Here is a 20,720-nt window from a genome sequence, read left to right as displayed (position 1 = left end):
TGAAAAGACATCAGAGTATCATATGTTGCAAGTCCTGAATTAAGTCCATCCCTGTACTGTCAAAGATTAAATTAGGTAGCGGTTAGCCAGTGAAATGGAGATGTAATCACTCAGAAGAGATAAGCGTCACTGCGGAGGGCATCAACAACATAGTTACACCAATCTAAAAAGGTGCTGTCGTAGAGTGAGACAAATATTATAGACAGATTTTTTAGCACAAAATTTACTTGCATATGGAGCATAACCAGACGACTGAGACAGACCAAATAACGAATAGTCAAGTATGTAAGCAAATGGGTGAGGCCGAGAGGGAGTACGAATCTTGGGCACACGTAGCATTTTTTGGGAGAATGAGAGGCCCAATATCTCTACCTCTCCCGAAATGAGGATACAAATTTATACACACGATCAAAATGGAACTAGAAGCATTGTGGAAAGAAGTAATGAGCCAGTGCTAACTACATCAACAAGGTGCACGCAAGAACAAATTTCGAGAAGCAAACGGCAGACTAAAACGCAAGAGATATTCACCGCAATTAAAAAACCTTCCACAGGTACGAAGCCATTCCGTTGCTTATGCTTCAGTCTCATTACCAAAGTAGTAGTCTTCATCTCCGTTATTCTCCCCCAACCCCAGATTACTTGAAACAATGCTATCCATACATCGAGGCTCGAGCACAAACCAAACATGAATCTAACAACTAGCACTTCATATCTACTAAACTAATACGAATAAACAGATTTAAACGAGTGCTCAAGCTAACATCCATTTCTAAGCACACTCGGGACTTAGGTAAGCTTGTATTAAATCCTGGCATATCATCTAACAAGCCCTGCAAAATCTTATATCTCAAACACCAAAACTAAACAAAGATAGAAGACACCGGCATATTTGCTAAAACACATCAAAAAAAAAGAGCCGGCAAAGACTCACCTGAATATTTCAACCTACCAGCATTTTTGTGATTTATCCACTTGCCTCTATAAAAGAGAGTCACACAATTCATCAATCCCAACCCTAAACCTAAGTAAACAGCTAAGGAGTAAAGGGGTATTGATCCAAGAAGGTGGACAACCTACCTCTTTATCTCCTTCTGTGAACAAACCCTCTGCGGGAGTACAATAAAATTCCTCATGAAAACATTTTCTACTACAATGTGACCGGACTCTTAGTATGGGCGAGAACGATTTCCACTATAAGAATGCCTATCTGGACCACCTCCATCTCTATTGTCTCTACGACGATCGCCTCCTCCATAACCACCTCGCCCACCGCCTCTGTCAAATAACAAATCAAGATACCACTCAGCAAGAAGCAAGTAAAAGTAACACGTCATAAACTTCAGACAGTTAACAAATCAAGGATCGCTACTTAGACTAGGCACTTACAAACACGAGATTCAATTACAACCGCAAGTAACTTGTCAAAATCTAAAAGAGATATCAGAAAGCACGAAAAATGGCAGTTTAATCGAATTAGATGAACGAAAATATGATTTGGTTAACGATAATCGGAGAGGACGATCGGAAAGGACGCCGGAGAGGACGATGGTCGAAGAGAGAGAAGGAGAGATGAGTGAGAAAGTGAAAACGTGAAAATGAATGAGATTGAAGGGTTTGGGTTACGCATAGGTTTCAAACAAAATAAAGTCTAATGTCGTCTGTATTATTATTATTATTATTAGTGGTTCTCATGGTTCTCATTATACTAGTGGTTCTCATAGGATCCCAAATCTCTCTCTCTCTCTCTCTCTCTATATATATATATATATATAGATTCGGGATCCTATGAGAACCATCAAGATAATGAGAACCATGAGAACCATTTACAACCCTTAGATTAAACTAAAAATTGACGGTGAGATAAAGAGTGATTAAGCATATCATAATAATTTTGTAAACCGTCGCACCCCCAAACCCTCGACTCATTCATTTTTCCAAATTTTCTTTCTCTGACATATTTTTTTCTCTTTCTTCGACTGTCAAATCCTTCGATTCATCCTATCTGCTTCTTTTCTACATTCGATCGTCACAAACATTTAGATCAATCTCTTTTACAATCAAAATCTATGATGCTCCTTCAAGCAATGGATCCTGCTGATTCGACGAGGTAAACTTTCGATATTGATGATTCATTTATACGAAATTAGGATTTATGTCTTGTTCTCTTTTTAATTTTTTATTTATCAATTAAACTAGTTGAATTTAGGCCTTGATTAATGTGTTAAAGTTGTAATGATGAATTATGTTAGTGAAATTAGGGTTTTCGTGAATTAGATTGGGGAAACTGAGAAATTAGGGTTGGGGAAGTTGAGAAATTACGAAAATTGGTTGAAATCATGAAATTTGGGACTCAATCTCCAAAATTTTCCCTAATTAAGCTAATTCATTGTTCTGACTATCAGGTTTTGAAAAGTAAAATTGTGACTATCGTAAGTTGTGTGACAATTTTTGGCAAACGAACCCAATTAGTCGTCGAAAAGTAAAATTGTGTATACGAGTATCTGTCTATCTGACTACGAGGTATGTTACGAAAAGTATATTATTGTTAAAAATGTTAGAATTTAGTTTGAGCGATGTAATAACATGTTGATCAGATATCCTGCAATTAGTTATATCCCTGATAAATCAGTGTCTTAGGTTCCTTTGTATTGTCTTGTTGAGGTAGCTTGTTGAAAAACTTGTCCTAATTCTATTGTCTTACCTCAGTTTGATTTTCATAAATTGTGAATACTTGTCCTAATTTCTCCCTGATAGTTAACTCTACAACTTGTTTGTGTGTGTGTCACTACTACGTAATTCTTCACATATTAATATATTATACATTAGGACTTGCTTGTGTGTTTTTTCCACACGTTAGTTGAAATATAAATGTGCCATGTTCACTTGCAATTGTACTGAAAGGATTAGGATGTGGGTTATTATTATGGCACAAGCATTGGTGCCTGTATTAGAGTTTCAAAAGACGGTAGCTAGGAGTCAATACGTGAGTATGTAAGATTAATGTGCATCAAACTCGTTTGTCCCAATAATAATGGTTAGGGTTTGGGGTGCAATAGACTTATCAATGCATGAAGTAGAGCCTTGTATATGCATGAAAAGCCAATATATGTGCATCAAACAACTGTGTACATGCATGAAATAAGTGTGTTATAGGAACATGAAATAAGGTTATATGTACATGAAATAAGATTATATGTGCATGAAATAAGGTTATATGTGCATTAAAAAAATTTCCCTAGTTGCATCTAATCACTGTTGGTTAAGGACATTAATTTTAAGTTAAACTCGTTTCATCCCGTGTACATGCATGAAATAAGGTTCTATGCGCATGAAATAAGGTTCTATGTGCATTAAAAAATTCTTCAGTTGGTTATATTTTGAAACTAATTATTGTTGGTTAAGAAGGTTAATTTTATATGGGTATGAAATAAAATAATATGTGCATGAAATAAGGTTCTATGTGCACGAAATAAGGTTCTATGTGCATGAAATAATGGAAATAACTCTGGAGATGCAAGTGGTACATTGCTGCGAAGCTAAGATTAAACAGCCAATAATCAAGATATTAGGATAAAGTATTTTTTTACAAGGATTATGAAGCTCCTTGCTGTCAAACTCTAATGTACACATACTTCAGCTTGCATCTTTTATTACTTAGCCACTACAGTGCCTCAGAATCAAGAAGGCTATACATGGATTGTCAGCTTGAAGTTGGGACTTTGGAGACTACATTTATTCTCATTCTATAATATGTTTTGATTTGTCTCTTTGAGCAATTGAGTTGTGTATAACTCTCTCTTCATCTTTGTTTGTCCTATTTTAAAGGCTATTAGCTCAATGGTAGAGCGATGTGTACATTTTGCACAAAAGGTATGGGTTCGAATCCCATATAGCCTATTAAATAACAAGTCTCATTATTGCAACTTGTCGAGATGTAAGTGGTACATTGCAGCGAAGATCAAACAACCCATTATCATACTTAAGCAATGATGAGCAGGCTATACTTAGACTCGCACGTGCAAAGAAGAACGCGTCAAGGAGGCGGTGTAATAGCATTATAGTGATCGAGAAGTTTAAAGGCTAACTTACTTATAGAAACTATGACCATACATTCCGGTCTTTGGTGATCTCAATGTTATTGGTACTTCCTAGCCAATGTGGGAGTTGAACCCACATCTTGTGCATTGCACAATGCTCTTCCATTTGAGCTAATTGACTTTTGACATAAGTAAAATGTTAAGTATTCGTAATGTAGAAACAATAATGATGACGATATCAAATATAATATAAACTAATCATGAATGCGACCAACTAACAATGAATGCGATCAACAAACAATGAATGCGACCAACTAACAAGAAGAGAATGGGTTGGGTATATAAAAAAATTGCAACTAAACATCATTCGAATCCACAAAATAACAGCACATATAAAGAATTTTCTAACAAAACCACTCTTCTAAGTAAGGATGTCATCGAGGGCATCTGTCTCATATAATTCAGCTCTAAAGGGCTTAAATTTTCTAACAAAACCACTGTATAGACATCATCGTTCTAACTTCACACCAAAGCTCAGGTTTCTTAATACTTGATTTATATGTGCCAATTCCATAAATAATATTTTTGAACCCACAAAAGATCAAGTTTGCTTAATGTACAAATATAGCACCACCTATAATATCTAGGTAGTATTAATTTATATAAATAAATTAAACCGTTCAACAACTACATATATTCGATACTAGCAAAACACATCTTAAATCAATTAATATCTACACATACTTCAAACTAATTTGTAGAGCTCATCCCAACATTTCTTTGTATAATACTCTTTAAGCTTCATTGTCTTTCAATAATTTATGTATTTAAAGGCCCTCTTATCACACCATTAACCCTCATTCAACATAATGTTCTAGATAGTAGAATCAGATCATGATCATTTTTTATTTCCTTTTTTCTGCAAAAAGGCAAACCAAAATTAGTGACAAAATGCCAACCTCCGTCTCAATTTTACAAATTGTAGTACATCGACATGTGGTTGTCATTACGTTGTCAAATCTACAAACTTGTGCTCTACAAAAATATGAGTATTTAACAAAATTGGGCATCTAACCTTTCTTAAACTCTAAAGCTTAAAGTATAATTTCAATCTGGCAAAAAAAAATAGTCAAGCCAACAAAAAGTTAATAAAAAGACATGACAGCAATATTCTAGTTAGGCCATCGAACAAGACAACACATACATGTTACTTATCAGCGAGGTTGAAACTTCTTAGGCCTCTTAATGCAGCACCCGAAATGAATAGAAATTTTTTAGGAGGTTAATGAAAATAGTAGTAGAAGTCTCAAATAATTTGAATCCATTATACGAGAAGTCACAAATTCCCTGCAATTAGCATAGCATAAATATCCTGGTGGCAAATTCAAATGGAGAAAACAAAGGTACTAAAAGCCTGCAAGCACACAAATGTAGCATATCATCATTAAAATATAGATGTAATCTAAGTTGCTTGCCAACTCGTATGACCAATTAGCTTATTATCTAGAAATTTGTAGGAAAGAAACATTGAGCAACGCCAATCAACAATTTGGGTAATTTCTGAACTCCCAATACCCTAATTTCTCAATTGCCCCAACTTTAATTCACGAAACCGTAATTTTGTTGCACCTAAACAGAAATTAGATGCACATAACTAATGCTCTAACGATAATAAAGACAGTAATTCAGTCGCTGATTTCACGATTTCAACCAATTTAGGTAATGTATCAGTTTCCATATCCCTAATTTTCCAGTTTTCACAATCTAATTCATGAATCACAATCTAATTCATGAATCCCTAATTTATCCAACATAATTCATTTTGACGACTTTAAACAAATTATCAAAACCTAAAATCAACTAATTAATCGATGAATAAAAGAATTAAAAAGACATAAATCCTAATTTCACAAAAATTAATCATCAAATTTTACCTCGTCGAAGCATCAGGATCCATTGATCGTTAGGTACGGCTGCATTAATCTCGACGGTTGAACGTATAAGGCCGAGTTACTGATGCCAAAGGCTTTGATAGTTGAAGAGAGAGAAAGAAAGATGAGAGATAAAGAAAAAATGGAAAATAAATGAAATCTGAGTGTTTGGAGGTTTATTAAAGGATTTTGAGTTTGGTCGTGTTAATCTCGGCCTTTCATAATATTATTAGATCAATGGTTGTTAAGTGGTTCTCATGGTTCTCATTATATGGGTGGTTCTCACCGGATCTCGACTATATATATATATATATATATATATATATATATATATATATATATATATATATATATATATATATATATATATATGTACTAAGGCCTACTACTGTAAAGCTTGTAAACATGAAAAGAAATCAAACTTGGTGTTATATTTCTTTATTCATTCAAAGTTTTGTTATTGCTTAATAATTTTTCACCTTTTTTGACTGTTTCATACTACTGCCCGCAACTATGCGTACAAGATTACTCGTCAGCCAATCGTCATCGTCCAAGTGTCCAACACTGCCGTCGTAGCACTGCTTCAACGGCAGCAGACCACCAGCGAACCACAACGCCGACCACTGGCCGTTAACCACCATCAACAAATCCACAGTACCATACTTAAACCCTTAATTAATTTAGAAATAAACCCTCAATTAAAAAAAAGGAACAAAATTATAAGTAAGGGTTGAATAAATTATTGAAATATATCATTAACTGATTAAATACATGCTCGTCAGTCAAATAATCATTAATAATAATTAATGATTGAAGAATTTTAATAAGGTTGAAGAAGATTAAGGTTTCAACAATAGAGAGAAAGTAGAGAGAATTAGGTTGATGTTTTTTAATCAAGGGTAAACAAATGAAAAGTTTGATACAAAAAGTACTGTAATGAGTAAAAATCATCCTAGAAAACAAATTTCGTTATTTTATTAGTTTTTCTTAAATCCACCAAAAATAAATAGTTGAAATATTACCATATCTTTAATTAGTACCAAGTTGAAATATCATAAACCTTACCCTCCATATTAGGAATATTTACCATAATTGAGTTGAAATATCATAAATCTCGCAAATCTTTAGAATGGGGTTAACTTTTAGTAGCTCCATCCCGAAAAATCCCCTTCCCCCCGCTCCCTCCAACAAAATCGGCACATGACAGTGACGACAAACACAACGAAAAAAGGCCCCACAGCATGAATAGACTAGACCATTAGAGCAGCCTAAAAAAGCAACGCAACACAACAACACTAAAAACACAAGGACAAGGCAGGTTCGTTCATTCCTATAGCAACAATTCATCAAACTCCCCTTTTGCCTTCTTTTTTTAACTTCTACGTATTTTCATTTAATTTAATCCATTAAATTAAATCAAACCCCATCATTATTTCTCTTCTTCATTCTTCTTCTTCCACTTCTCTCTCTCTATATCTCTTCTCCTCTGAATTCGCCGACTTAATCGGGCGAATTTTCATCCCCCCATTTTAAATTCAACTTAGTTACGCCAAATTTTATAATTAATTACGGTTTTTCTAACGTGTATCTATCCTAATCCTAACTTAATTCCTACTCGTAACTCTTAATTACTAATTAACAATTTCCCTTCTTAATTCCGGATTAATTCAACTAGGAAGTTGGAACAACAATTTAGCTCCTCATTTATTTCTCCTTTTTTTTTTTACCCTTTTCTCCTTTACCATTTATCTTGCACCGACGTTTCAGATCATTACTTTTAAACAAAAGGTATAATTTATAGGGTTTTGGATTTTAATTTCCCCTAATTGTTTGATTGATTGTGAATTTTTTAGCGTTTGTTGAAATTGATAAATTTGGGGTTTTCTTGATCAATGTAGGATTCAAGGAGGAGAATTAAAAGAGGGTTTTGTTGATTTTCTTAGTTAATCAAGATATTATGTCGGGACCCCTTGATCGATTTGCTCGCCCTTGTAAGTTATCATGCTTTGTTCATAATTTTTTTTTTTTTAAAATAATTGTCTAATTTTTGTGTATTTTCTAAATAAAGTTTGGGTTTTTTGTGTTTTTTCTGTTCCTGAGATTTAGCTAAATTAGGTTCATGTTGAGTTGTTAAGCATTTGTTCAAATTTCATCACTTTTTTTTTGGAGAAGATGGAAATTAGCTGGTGAAAGTAGTCATATTATATTATATTATATATTTATTTATATTATTATAATTATAATAATAATTACTCTTGTGAATGAATGTGTATTTTAAAGTTTTTTTAGCTGTATACAAAGAGCTGGGTAGTGTTTAATGTTCTTGAGTTTCTGCAATATGCAATAGCAGTTTCGAATCTCAGAGACTTCACCAACTTTGAGTGTTTGAGTTGTGGGTTTTGGGGATGGTGGCGGGATTTGGGAGAAGTTCGGAGCTAGACTTAGTGGCGTACTGGCAGCGTGGTTATACGATTTGGGGCGTGGGGTCTTAAATGCTAAATTCAAGAGCAATTTCACATTTTATACCATCAAGTTCTGTTGGCCACGGGTTTGAGACGCCACACACCAATGCATCTCTATTACTTAGTAGCTAGAAAGACTATGAACTAGGTCATATGAATTAGTCACAGTGCTACAAATGACGAAGTTAGCTGGTTTGCTGAAAAATTGAGGTATATAATGCTGCAAATCAAATACTCCATAAAAGTAGTAGAAATCGAATATTGGCTCTTGGGTTTTGTATGCATCAGTTTGGCTATTCAAGAAATTAACTTGTCGTTATGGTGGACACATTTTGTTGAGGAGCAAGGTCTCAACTTTGTACTAAGCGCGCACAGTTATATCTTTCCTGTTGCCATTGGAGTCACTCTTGTAAGTTGTCATGATTTAAAGGTTAGGAACTGAAAACACAAGTGGATTTTGAAGCAGTTGTAGTGCCTGTGATAATGGAAATTTTGGAATAAGACGTCAGAGAACAACTTGGCATTAGTTGTTTGAAGATTCTTGTGTCAGTAGATGAGACTTGGGTTGTGGTTTCTTTGGTTACTCGTCCTCTCGTTATCTCATTCATTTATCTGTGTAAATTTGTTCAAACTTCTTCTAAGGAGTCCTAGTTAAACAATTTCTACCTTAGTAATTTAGTAATTTCTCCTCATGTTGTGTATAACTTTCATTATTTGATTTTATAAGTTCCAAATTTTTCCTTTGAATTTCTGTAACTTTAAGAATGCTATCAAGGCTTTTTTTTTTTGGTGCGTGCGTGTGTGTGTCCGTGTGTTTAAGGCAATTTCATTAGTATCTGACATTTTGACTTTTTGAAAAATATGTGAATGATGGCGGAATTTAATTGTTCGATTTTTGTCATATATTTTAACAATTCATATTTAGGTTTTGAGGGATTCTCTGGACATGAAGAGAGAAGGGAAAGGCATGACGAGAGAAGGGAAAGAAAATCTGATTTCGAGAACTCAGAGGATGAGAGGAGGTCAGAAAAATGGTCCCTGAAGAAGAAAGCCATAAATGCATCTACAAAATTGAAACATTCTCTTAAGAAAAAGAGTAGCCGAAGAAAAAGTGATGGTCGTGTCAGCTCAGTATCCATAGAAGATATTCGAGATGTGGAGGAATTGCGGGCAGTTGATTCATTTAGACAAGCATTAATTCTGGAAGAACTCTTACCTGAAAAACATGACGACTATCATATAATGTTGAGGTGTGGATTGTGCTGTCTTACTCTTTTCTTCACCATTTTATTAGCAGCAATGTAGTATGCAGGTGAAATCAAAGTTTTTAATTTTCTGTTTCACATAGGTTTCTTAAAGCAAGAAAATTTGATATTGAAAAAGCAAAACACATGTGGGCTGATATGATCAAATGGAGGAAGGACTTTGGTGTTGATTCTCTTGTACAGGTAATAGCTGCATAAGAGAAATTTGTGTTTCTTTCTATAATTATTTCAACCTATAAGTACTGTGGGGTTGTAATCTGCTCATTTGGGTAATTGTGCCACTTGTGAATTCATTATTTATCTTGTACCCAGGAATTTGAATTTAAAGAAATAGATGAAGTCTTAAAGTATTATCCCCACGGTTATCATGGCGTCGACAAAGAAGGGAGACCTATTTACATTGAGAGGCTAGGGAAGGTTGACCCAAACAAACTTATGCAAGTGACTACTATGGATCGTTACATAAAATACCATGTGAGGGAATTTGAGAAGAGCCTTGCAATCAAGTTTCCAGCTTGTACCATTGCTGCAAAACGTCACATAGATTCAAGCACAACCATATTAGATGTCCAGGGCGTGGTATGTTTCCAACCGTTGCCCTCATCTGAATTATTGAATTCACTTGAATTGGTCTGTGGCACATTTGCTGACATACTTTCTATTATGAGTAGGGCCTGAAAAACTTCACCAAGGCTGCTAGGGATCTTATAAAAGAATTGCAGAAGATTGATGGTGATAATTATCCTGAGGTATGCATCATACGTTTATACTCATGCGTACTGTTCAATCAGAAAAGCTTTTTGAGATTTTAAGAAGTGGCTACTAACATGCTAGTTGGTTTATTTTGTGCAGACTCTTTACCAGATGTTTATTGTCAATGCGGGTCCAGGATTTAGGCTTCTATGGAATTCTGTAAAGAGTTTCCTAGATCCAAAAACCACCTCCAAGATTCATGTACAGAGAACTTTCACCCACTATCCATTTTGTTTACATTAGTGAATGAATACCTTTCATCTTTCTGAATTAACTTTGAGATCATATTCATGTCACAATCTGTTGTAGGTTCTTGGCACCAAGTTCCAGAGTCGGTTGCTTGAAGTGATTGATGCCAGGTAACTTGATTGTACTCTTGTGTTCGTATTTCTTCTAGTCCTTTCCATAAACTTTTTAACAAGTCCAAACTCAAATGTCTTTTTGAAATATTGCCATGTTCTTTGATTTTGTACCAAATTTTGCCCTTGTATCTGGTGAATTTAGACATGTTTTTTGTTATGAGAAATGTTTCTCATTTTTGCCCTTTTAAAATCTTTATCTGGTTAGTTTGTTTCTACAGACTCTTTGCCGGTTTTCATAGTCTGAGTGTTTCTCATTTAGATTCGTGTTTTTATTACATGTAGTGAGTTGCCAGAGTTTCTAGGTGGAACATGCACTTGTGCTGAGCAAGGGGACTGTCTTCTGTCTGATAAGGGGCCCTGGAAGAACCCTGCGATATTGAAGGTTTGTCCTCGTATTTTTTTTGGTTTTAAAAAAATAAAAAACAAAACCCTTTCTTCTGTCTTTCTCGTTTGTTTTTTTTTTTTTTTTTTTTTTTGGGAAAATACAGTTGCAATGTTTCTTAACTTGATCTTTCTTTTAAAAAAGGTCTTGAAATAATTATTGTTGCTATAAATTTGTAATTATGCAGATGGTTCTTAATGGGGAGCCACGACGTGCAAGGCAAGTTGTCAAAGTCTTGAATAGTGATGGAAAGGTTGTTGCTTATGCTAAGCCACAGTTGCCAACGGTAAACCCATCATAAAATTTGGAACATGAAATTTTATTACTAATTTTTTTTGAGTTTAATTTCCGACGCTTTTTATCCTCAAACAGTTAAAAGGAAGTGATACATCTACCGCTGAGTCGGGATCTGATGCCGAAGATATTACTTCCCCAAAGGCATCTATTAGTTTCTCAAATTTGAGATTGACTCCAGTTCATGAGGAGGTAAGTTCTGCACTCCTTTAGCATGTATATTACCAAACAACTACATGATTTATGTATGTGACCATTGCTTAAATGCACGTGTCTTAATTAATTTGATAATGTTGTTGGCCGTGCAGGCTAAGATCAATGCAAAGGCTGGCTACGCTGCTACTTTTTCAGGGTATGATGAGTATGTACCCATGGTGGATAAGCCAGTTGATTCTGGATGGAAGAAGCACTCATCTGTGCAAAAGTCTTATTCTTTTAAAGGTAACACATGCTGAAAGCTAAATTATACTCCCTCCGTCCCGGTCATTTGTTGTCCTTTGGTTTTGGCACAAAGACCAAGAAAAGGAAAATGGGCCAATTACTAAATGACAAGTGGAATAAATTGAGTGTGAATGATCAAATTGTTCATCAAGTTCATTATTAAAATAGAAAGGACAACAACTCACTACTGAGACACCTCAATATGGAAAAGGACAACAAATGACCGGGACAGAGGGAGTATAACTTAACCCTTGATAGTTTTCTTCATTCATTACTAGTATGTACAATCTGTTTTCCTAGGATCTAGCACATGCCGAAAGCTCAATTTGATTTCCATTGGAGTCAAGCCATCCATCAACTTAGGCATAAATCATACTATTATGCTATCTGATGCTGTAAATGAAACAAAAACTTGTATGTGAATTTCTCTAGAGAAAATCACTACCCTATTATTGAGAATGAGGAATACATTAGGGATTGCTGTTGCCTCATCATATGTGAGACCATCTCATATAAGATTTATTGTGTAAGCTAAATGTGGGATGCTAATGTTCTTTGGTTCGTCACTCATGCTCAAATGTGTGAAATTTTTCGATTTTGACCTTTTTCTACCCGTGTGGTAATTATTCTACATGGCATGTTTCTTAAGAATCTTCTAGTGATTATCTTTTGCAAACATGCAGTGGATGGGAAAATATATAACGCATCTTTCAAATGTCAGTGTAATAATGTGCTTTGATTTAATTTTGGGGCCTCCTGACCACAAATTGCTAATTTGATCTTGATTAATAATCAATCTCTTCTTTTTTATGCAGCTCCTGTTATGGTGCCTGATACAAAGAAAACCCCCGAAGGAATCCGAGCTCGTTTGCTGATGATTATTATGGCCTTTTTCACGACTCTTGTCACAATGTTTCGCTCACTCGTAGGCGGAGCGACCAAGAAGTTGCCTGATAGATCTCCTAGTGATGAGTTAATTTCCCCAGATGTCACAACTGACACAATTGCCCAGGAATATCGACCACCCTCACCAGCTCCAGCATACAGTGAAGCTGATCTCCTATCAAATGTAATGAAAAGGCTAGGTGAGCTTGAAGAGAAAGTTGATACACTTCAATCAAAGCCTTCCAAGATGCCATATGAGAAGGAGGAATTGCTGAATGCCGCTGTTTATCGCGTGGATGCACTGGAGGCTGAGCTAATTGCTACCAAAAAGGTGAAATGCTTTAATATGATTAGTCTGGTTTCTTGGTCTCTTGTGGTAACTTTACTGTAGACTATCAATCATTATCTACATTACTTTGTCTTTCGACGTTATTCCTGAGTTTAACACGACACCGTGAAAGTGGTATGAAATTCGAACCCAATTGTTCCCAATTTGACAATTTACTTACGCCGCATAGGCACATAGAAAAGATACCTGTCAAGTTCAGGCAGAGATAGTGAGGATCCATTTAGAATCATAATTTAACGATTTTGAAGCCTTGACTTTAGACATTTCAATTGAATTTATGTTTTAAAGAATCTTCTCCGTACTCGTGTGCTCTGGACAAATGGATGTCGGTGCATGGCTGCTTTTGTTTAGACCCGGCAAATTTGACCCGATCCGAGTAACCTGACCCGTACCCGACACTCGAACTCAAGACCCGATTTTGACCCGTCTCAATATAACCCGACCCAAATGTTTACTGTTGCACACTGATTTATTATCCATAAAAAAATTGATAATAGTTGTTCCAAAAATGACCCGAACCCGAAATGACCCGGCCCGAACTCCTGCAACTTGAAACTGACCCGACCCAATTGTCCCGTTTGCCAGGTCTACTTCTGTGAAATGTTGAATTGTCTTCTTTGAAATCACCTTGTTTTGCTTGGCATTCATATAGTCTGAAGATTATTTTACTGTTTTCTGATTACTAATCGGGATCTACAGGCGTTGCATGAAGCGCTGATGAGGCAAGAAGACCTACTGGCCTATATTGACCGTCAAGAAGAAGCCAAGTACAGGGTAATTTGAGTGAACTCAACTGTTTAGTCTAATTTCTTTATACAAGTATATCAGTATATTTATTGTTATGTTGACACCTCTTGTTGCATTTTGGTCAGAAAAAGAAGTCGTGCTGGTGATTGACAAACAGGAAGACCGAAGAGAGACAGAGAGATGGCAGCTTCTGAAGCACATCTTTTCTAACGCGGCGTATGCTATTCTATAACTACTTTGTATTAGACAATGAGTTACGGCTCATTATGTTGTAAAGAGATGCTGTCGAATCTATGAATGTTCCCCCAATCGGAAGGTGGAAGTAGAAGACTAACCTTGTACTAATACAAAACTTGTCTGGGAGGTCTTGTTTTTAACATACTGTTGTCCTTGGCATTTTATCATTTAGTGATTTCTTTTAAGTCTTGAACTGTGCTTAATGATTTTCTTCTTGTTCATGTTCTTTCAAAGTTCAATCACATCGCCTCGATTTCATGATTTCTTTTTGATAGATTTCAATAGGTCTCACTTGTGACGGTCAAATATCACCCACACGGGTAGATAAGACAAATAGTAGAATGTATAGGGATTCACGAATGACTTGTCTGTATCATCCCATGTGGGTTTTATTTGACTTGTAACAAGCTTGTGACGGATATCGGCCGTCACAAATGAGAATTTGTGCCCTAATTGTGCTTGTCTAGAATTGACCATTATCTTTAAATGACTCGATAGTAACATGCCCGAAATATATCTGGTTATAAAACCCAAACTAATTCGACTTGAATAACTCGTTGAGACGTTAACCCCGGTCTAGCTAACGTTAGGATTTCTTTTCAAGCAGAAAATGCAAGGGGATTGATCTGTTTTACAAATACGGTCTATTAAATTTATCGTGATCACGATGTACAAGTTTCCGGAATGGAAAACAAAGTACATAGATACAAACTATAGGTATTTTGTACATTTACAGGCAACAAACGAACACTATGTAGGGGACGTAGATACTGGATAGCGGGACAGGAGCTCACACGCCACCATGGTCAGAACCACTCAAGTTCTTTACTTAAGTTCAAGCAGTCAATACTTCATGGACATCACACTGCTACAAGCCTCGTCGTTGAAACTGAAATGCCATCAGAAAAAGAACTGCAATTGCAACAGAAGGAAAAAAAAACTATAAGATTGGTTTTCTGCAGTTGAGAAGAAGAAAAGGGATGAAGAATGAAGTCCTACCATTTTCTTCTTTTTCTTCTTCTTCTTTTCAATGAATGCCATGAGCTCGTTCTGCTTTAGCAATGCCTCATCAAGAGCCTGCCAAATAGAATATCACTTTCTGTTAGCGTTAAAATGTTTCGGGAACTGTATCAAGTGTCAATGACATTCTGTACTAAAGTCCGATGAACAGCCCATTAGGCCCTTTACTTGAGAAATAGAGCAAAAGCATGGCATTGTTATCGGGTAGTACCTTTTGGGTGGCAGCAAGCGCCTTCTCTAGGGCATCTACACGCATCAGAGCAGCGTTCAACTGCTCTTCTTTCTCAGGAGGGATGGTATCAGGCTTAGCACTAAGACTAATAACCTTCCCTTCTAACTCACTTATGCGCTTCATCATCGCAAGGTACTCATCCTCAGAGAGAGCATGTCCTGGCTGCTTCTTTGAGGAGTCTTCAGGAATATTGTCCTTAGAATAGAGGGTGGCATCTGTGATTTTCTTAGGCATGTCGCGTGTTAAGCGTATCATGGTTATAATGCCCATCATCAATGTCATAAACCCAGAAAGAAACTGGTTGTTTGTCGCCTGGTTGCCTTTGAAACTTCTTTTTGTTGAGAAAGAACCTGGAATTTCCAAGAGAAATAAGTTGTTTTAGATTTCTCAAGCTATGTAGTGTGTAATAGTTCTCAACCGCATGTCACGCTTGAGAAGTCGACATAATTTTGTATAATTCACAGCAGTATCTTTTCAGGATGGTACAAGTTTCTGCTGCAGTTAACTTAAAGATAAGACGATACCTTTGGAAGTTCTAAGTTGGGGTAATGTCGGGATCCACAGATTATCGATGTTCTTGTCAACCGCTGGGACGAAGTTATCACACTGTAAGCTAGTTGAAGCTACTTTGAAGCATTTCTCCTGTAAAGTTCCATGTATTAGTTCCATACTTCCATCAGACTTTTGCATTATATGATCAATCATTTCCAATTTTTCGCTGCATTTATACTTAAAACTGTACAAGCTCTATGATGCTGCACATGTTAAAAGCTTTATTTTTCTTCACACATTCTTACTTGCGACGGTCACAAGTTATAATGACACTCACAATCGATTTAAATAATGTTAAAAAGGAAAGCGAATTGTGAGAAGTCACAAGCAAGACTTGCTGATTTCTCTGATGCTCAATTAACCAGGAACTTACTGTGATAGAATATGAACGGAAGTCTTCTGTCTTGCATTTCTTCTAGTTATATGAAACAAAGACATGAAATTAGAAAATATAACTCAAAATCTATGGAACTCGGCAGCGTCTCATGTCAGTAGAAACATACCTTTTTATTCACCATTTCTTCTTCAGAAATCACCATCTCACTTATAACAGGGAACGAACACCTTACTGCACATTTTGCCTCACCATTATGAACCATCTGCAATTTTGGAAAAACAAAAAGCACTGTAAACACACTGAAAATAAAAAGTAGGAAATAAAGTTTCAACAGCAAAAATCTTCTCAAGGTCGGAGTTGATCTAGTTTAATCACAGGTCTCGAGTTTGACCCCTTGAGAATGCAACAATGTTAAAACTCGAATCAAACTAAATCAGATGTTGCAAAAAATGAAAAAAAAAACTTTTTGAGAGTTAACCTTCATAATATCGGGGTCGTTCCATGGTCCTTTGTCAGAGTTCATGCATCCACCTTTGTCATGACAAGTGCAGGTACCACCCAAAAATTCCGGTAGTTCACTGTGTCATATCAGGTATAAACAAAGGAATGTTAAGTCTCAGACAGTCAAACTTTTACAGTTTCTACTGGTTAAATGTGCTTTAACAAGGTAAAAAAAAAAAAGAGCTAGTTACCTTGCATCAATTATTTCAAGCAGCTTACTTTGGTACTTGTTGCCAAGGACCTTGGCAAAACAAACAACAAATCTCAGAATCTTGTTAAAAAAAACGCAAATTATCGATTAAAAAGGAAGTGTTTAAATGAATGCTTACATGAATCTTTTGAGTTGTCCTTGGATCGAGGAATGACTTAACAGAGCTCCATAACAGCCTGAATCCTGATCCAGCATTAATAATGTACATCCTACACAACGACTGCGCAAAAAAAAATGTTTTTAACAAAATGATTTAAAAGAATGTTTTTACGGTTTAATGATAAAAACAGGATGTACCTCAGGATAATTGTCACCATCTATCTTCTGAAGGTGCTGAACGAGTTCCCTTGCCGCCTTGGTGAAGTTCTTAAATCCCTGCAAACCATGTACCTCATTAAATTTTCTTCCTGATCAAAAATATGTTAGTTAAGTTGAAGTATGAGAAAACATGACATACCACTCCTTGAACATCCAAAATGGTGGTGCTCTGATCGATATATCTTTTAGCAGCAACGGAGCAAGCAGGGAACTTAGATGCAAGTGTCCTCTCAAACTCCTGAACATGGTACTTTATATATCTATCCATGGTGGTGGCCTCCATCAGTTTGTTCGGGTCAACCTTACCGAGTTTCTCTATATATACTGGTCGGCCTTCCTTGTCGACTCCATGATGTCCCTGTGGATAGTACTTCTTGACTTCATTTACTTCGCTGAACTCAAAATCCTGCATAACAAATCGTCATTCAAGTTAATATCGAGTCTGATTTCTTGAGCAATATTATTATTATAGTCTAGCATCGTATTGTGTCGTTTAGTATACCTCCATTATTGTGTCAGCTCCAAATTCCTTCCTCCATTGGAGCATGTCAGACCACATTTGCTTTGATTTCTCTATGTCGAATTTCCTGGCTTTCAAGAACCTGTCAAGAAGGATTGGGTCTTTAAGACGAAATAAATAAATTATGATGGTAAAAATAAAAGCAATATATATAGGGGTACATACCTGAGCAAGAGATGATAATCGTCGTAGTTAGAAGGCAATAATTCATCCAAGGAAAGTGCCTGACGGAAGGAGTCGACTGCGTGCATTTCTTCAGCATCATGTGCATCTTCTATAATAGATATGATTCTGCTGTGCCTCTTACTTCTGCGGGTCATAGAATGTCTGAATCGGGCAGAAGCATTCCATGCCGCCTTCTTGAACGACCCTAGCCTTGTCGCCATCTCTGGCCTTCCACTGCCTGAACTCAAATCAAACATCAATTCATGAGAATCCATGAATCGACACATACCAATATACCATCTATGTTGCTTCGACACTACACTCTGTGAAACCATGTCACATAATAACCAAATTCTAAAGGTCAACTACATGAGTTGTTGACCTTTAGATCCTTTGTTTTATAGGTGAAAAACATGACCAAATTCTAGATCATAATTCAAATTGACCCCCTTATTTTCCCTCTTTTTCGCGAGGCAAAACACTTAATAGACAATTTTTAAAGTAACATATATAATCGAAGAACTCTTAACCTAGTAATTAAAATTTAAAACAAAAGCGCCGTTTGTATAATGCTGACCTTATGCCTCATTTGACGAAAAAAAAAAGAATAAACTCAAGTCGAGACTCTTACCAAGTTTGAATGACCTCCCTACAGTCTCAGACGGAACATTCATCACAGCCGCCATTGCTCGTACAGTCGTACACTAGCAACTCAAACAGAAAAATCTGCAAAGACAAGAATACAGGGTGATCAAGCAGTCCTATTACAATCATACAATGCTATAACTGTTGGTCTTTTCTCAAAATTGTACAGCTAAAACCGAATCATATGAATATTTATTTGCAACCAACCTATTAATTATTTATGGAATTATTTATTTAATACCATTTTAACATAAATAAATGTTCTTTTGACAAAATTATTATTTTTTACAAGCTTATGGCCCTAAAGTAGCAATATACACTGTCGGTATGCTATCCACACCGTACATTGGTAAGAAAATACGTAGAATCATACAAAGTTTTTGAGGAGAATCTTGTTGATATATCTCATAATCCAACAATTTTAATCTATTATTATCTATTGATAGCCAAACAAATCATATATAGGTGCATGTGATCGAATGTACTTTAGGAGGGTAAGGGTTTCATTACAAATATATATAAATTAGATTAGCACAATTTAAATCTTGTATGATTCGGTATTTGACCATTAAAAAAACATGTTATCCTATACAAAAATAGCGAGGATCCTATATTCGTATATCGTACTTTAGGATACTCGCTCTTTTTGTTTATGATTTGACAAATAAACCATGCAATGATTTATTGATTTTTGTCTTCTAACTAAAAACCAAAGAACGACAAACGGAAAAGTTCAACATAACAACCACGAATATTTCATCACAAAATAATTTGAACTCGACTAACAAAAACTGTACGTCATTCAAATGAAGATAATATACTCGGTACTTAATAAGAAAGCAGACGAGATAAAAATAGAAAAATACCTGAAAATAAACAAAAATGTAAAGGGAAGAAGTATGAGGGAGTAGAAAGGTAGTTGATGGGTGTTATATAGAAGAAATTAAATAAGAAGACTACTTCACAATGCTGTGGGGGGGACATTGAGACAAACATCATCTCACGCCAGCTATTATTTTTAATTTTAAAAATTTAATTTTGAAATATATTTAAGATGATGATACATTGATTTATACAAACATTGACAAAGTCTTGAGAAACATATCTTAGTAATTGAATTATTGAAATAGTATTAAATTAAGGATAATTTAATTTTGGCCGTTTTGTTAATTTATGAAAGTGAAAGCTTAAGTGAGTAAGGGACGGTTGAGGGATTGTTATTCCTTGTGAAAGTCAAGTTGTTCCACAAATACTCTGATTTTTAAGGAAAATGGAGCCCCGGTTCTGAGAACCTAACCGAACGCCCTACCGACCGTGATTCGTGAGTCTTTGAGTCTCATATAAATTTAGTGGATTATTCTTTATTCAAATTCACCACGGATTAAGGTCTGCCTTTTTTTTATTTTTTATTTTTTTTATTTTTATTTTTATTTTTTTACGTACGTACTACAATTCCGTATCTGCTCGGTGCTCGGATACCGCACCTGAATGTGGTATATATTGTCATTGTTTATCACATAAACATACAATACCATGCATGAGTGCACGACGACGATCGTGTGTGATAATTTAAGATCGTTTATAAAAGACGTTTGTCTGGTGATCGCAGAACGGAAGTATGGGAATTATGGAGACAGTAGACATTAAGAATAGAAAACCTATGTTGGTGATGACAAGTAGCCAAATTTCTTTTGGGCAGGTAAGATTTGATAGTTACAACAACTATCATTTTATGTTTTTTCTTTTAATAATGCTCGAAAATAAAATATTCAGCAAAAATATACTCTCTTGTTCATGTTATTTGTTTACCTTTGTTTTTGACACAAAAGTGGTTTAAATTGAGTGTGGAGAAAAATTACCTATCAAATGCATTCCTAAAATAGAAAGATAAACAATTGACTAAGAGACTCCAAAATGGAATAAGTACACAATTGACAAAGACGAAGTATAACAAAATGATGAGGTTGTGGACTAACATTATTGCAGATGTTAATTAACTTAAGTTGAATTGTAAAATGTGTTTAAATCGCGTTAGTATCAAAATCGCCCTTATGAGCTTCCTTGACACAAA

General features: G+C 35.5%; 2 protein-coding genes and 1 long non-coding RNA gene across 5 annotated transcripts; 1 reads left to right on the top strand and 2 right to left on the bottom strand.

The window, feature by feature from the left end:
• Nucleotides 1–736: 736 nt before the first annotated feature.
• On the bottom strand, nucleotides 737–1,303 carry LOC141614787 (uncharacterized). Its single transcript, XR_012529371.1, has 3 exons — nucleotides 1,081–1,303; nucleotides 935–981; nucleotides 737–833 (listed from the first exon to the last, which is right to left on the bottom strand). It is a non-coding gene; the product is annotated as an uncharacterized LOC141614787 (long non-coding RNA).
• A 5,951-nt stretch (nucleotides 1,304–7,254) lies between these two features.
• Nucleotides 7,255–14,351, top strand: LOC141611529 (phosphatidylinositol/phosphatidylcholine transfer protein SFH8-like). 2 transcript variants are annotated; one of them, XM_074430085.1, is made up of 15 exons: nucleotides 7,255–7,289; nucleotides 7,870–7,962; nucleotides 9,359–9,683; nucleotides 9,782–9,881; nucleotides 10,011–10,277; nucleotides 10,370–10,447; nucleotides 10,551–10,652; nucleotides 10,761–10,810; nucleotides 11,096–11,195; nucleotides 11,383–11,481; nucleotides 11,568–11,681; nucleotides 11,798–11,930; nucleotides 12,746–13,146; nucleotides 13,864–13,938; nucleotides 14,037–14,351. In XM_074430085.1, the coding sequence occupies exons 2-15, from the start codon at nucleotides 7,929–7,931 to the stop codon at nucleotides 14,055–14,057; spliced, it is 1,899 nt and encodes a 632-aa protein (XP_074286186.1). In that variant the 5' UTR covers nucleotides 7,255–7,289; nucleotides 7,870–7,928; the 3' UTR covers nucleotides 14,058–14,351. The 2 variants fall into 2 exon arrangements, with proteins under 2 accessions (XP_074286186.1, XP_074286185.1); XM_074430084.1 differs by having other exon boundaries at nucleotides 7,255–7,759.
• Nucleotides 14,352–14,705: 354 nt separating this feature from the next.
• Nucleotides 14,706–19,743, bottom strand: LOC141611530 (phosphatidylinositol/phosphatidylcholine transfer protein SFH12-like). Of its 2 annotated transcripts, none has more exons than XM_074430086.1 (15): nucleotides 19,516–19,743; nucleotides 18,636–18,730; nucleotides 18,005–18,242; nucleotides 17,822–17,921; nucleotides 17,459–17,725; nucleotides 17,299–17,376; nucleotides 17,120–17,221; nucleotides 16,982–17,031; nucleotides 16,768–16,867; nucleotides 16,456–16,551; nucleotides 16,326–16,367; nucleotides 15,925–16,042; nucleotides 15,380–15,750; nucleotides 15,148–15,225; nucleotides 14,706–15,060 (listed from the first exon to the last, which is right to left on the bottom strand). In XM_074430086.1, exons 2-15 carry the CDS (start codon nucleotides 18,688–18,690, stop codon nucleotides 15,049–15,051), a joined length of 1,707 nt encoding a protein of 568 aa, XP_074286187.1. In that variant the 5' UTR covers nucleotides 18,691–18,730; nucleotides 19,516–19,743; the 3' UTR covers nucleotides 14,706–15,048. The 2 variants fall into 2 exon arrangements, with proteins under 2 accessions (XP_074286187.1, XP_074286189.1); XM_074430088.1 differs by having other exon boundaries at nucleotides 16,326–16,364; nucleotides 19,516–19,679.
• Nucleotides 19,744–20,720: the final 977 nt, after the last annotated feature.

The sequence above is a fragment of the Silene latifolia genome, chromosome 11 (genome assembly GCF_048544455.1).
Source record: "Silene latifolia isolate original U9 population chromosome 11, ASM4854445v1, whole genome shotgun sequence".
NCBI classification, from domain to species: Eukaryota; Viridiplantae; Streptophyta; class Magnoliopsida; order Caryophyllales; family Caryophyllaceae; genus Silene; species Silene latifolia.
The sequence above is the reverse complement of the archived record's forward strand: the minus strand, read 5'-3'. Positions and strand labels throughout refer to the sequence as shown.

What these genes read in the sequence shown, in the direction of transcription:
- LOC141611529 (XM_074430085.1), top strand. Translation starts at nt 7,929, where the DNA reads ATGTCGGGACCCCTTGATCGATTTGCTCGCCCTT. An exon ending in TGACTCCAGTTCATGAGGAG is followed by an intron (nt 11,682 to 11,797) that starts GTAAGTTCTGCA and finishes TTGGCCGTGCAG; the next exon opens with GCTAAGATCAATGCAAAGGC. An exon ending in AAGAAGAAGCCAAGTACAGG is followed by an intron (nt 13,939 to 14,036) that starts GTAATTTGAGTG and finishes CATTTTGGTCAG; the next exon opens with AAAAAGAAGTCGTGCTGGTG.
- LOC141611530 (XM_074430086.1), bottom strand. Translation starts at nt 18,690, where the DNA reads ATGGCGGCTGTGATGAATGTTCCGTCTGAGACTGTAGGGAGGTCATTC. An exon ending in CTTGAAATAATTGATGCAAG is followed by an intron (nt 16,868 to 16,981) that starts GTAACTAGCTCT and finishes GATATGACACAG; the next exon opens with TGAACTACCGGAATTTTTGG. An exon ending in TCCGTTCATATTCTATCACA is followed by an intron (nt 16,043 to 16,325) that starts GTAAGTTCCTGG and finishes GGAACTTTACAG; the next exon opens with GAGAAATGCTTCAAAGTAGC.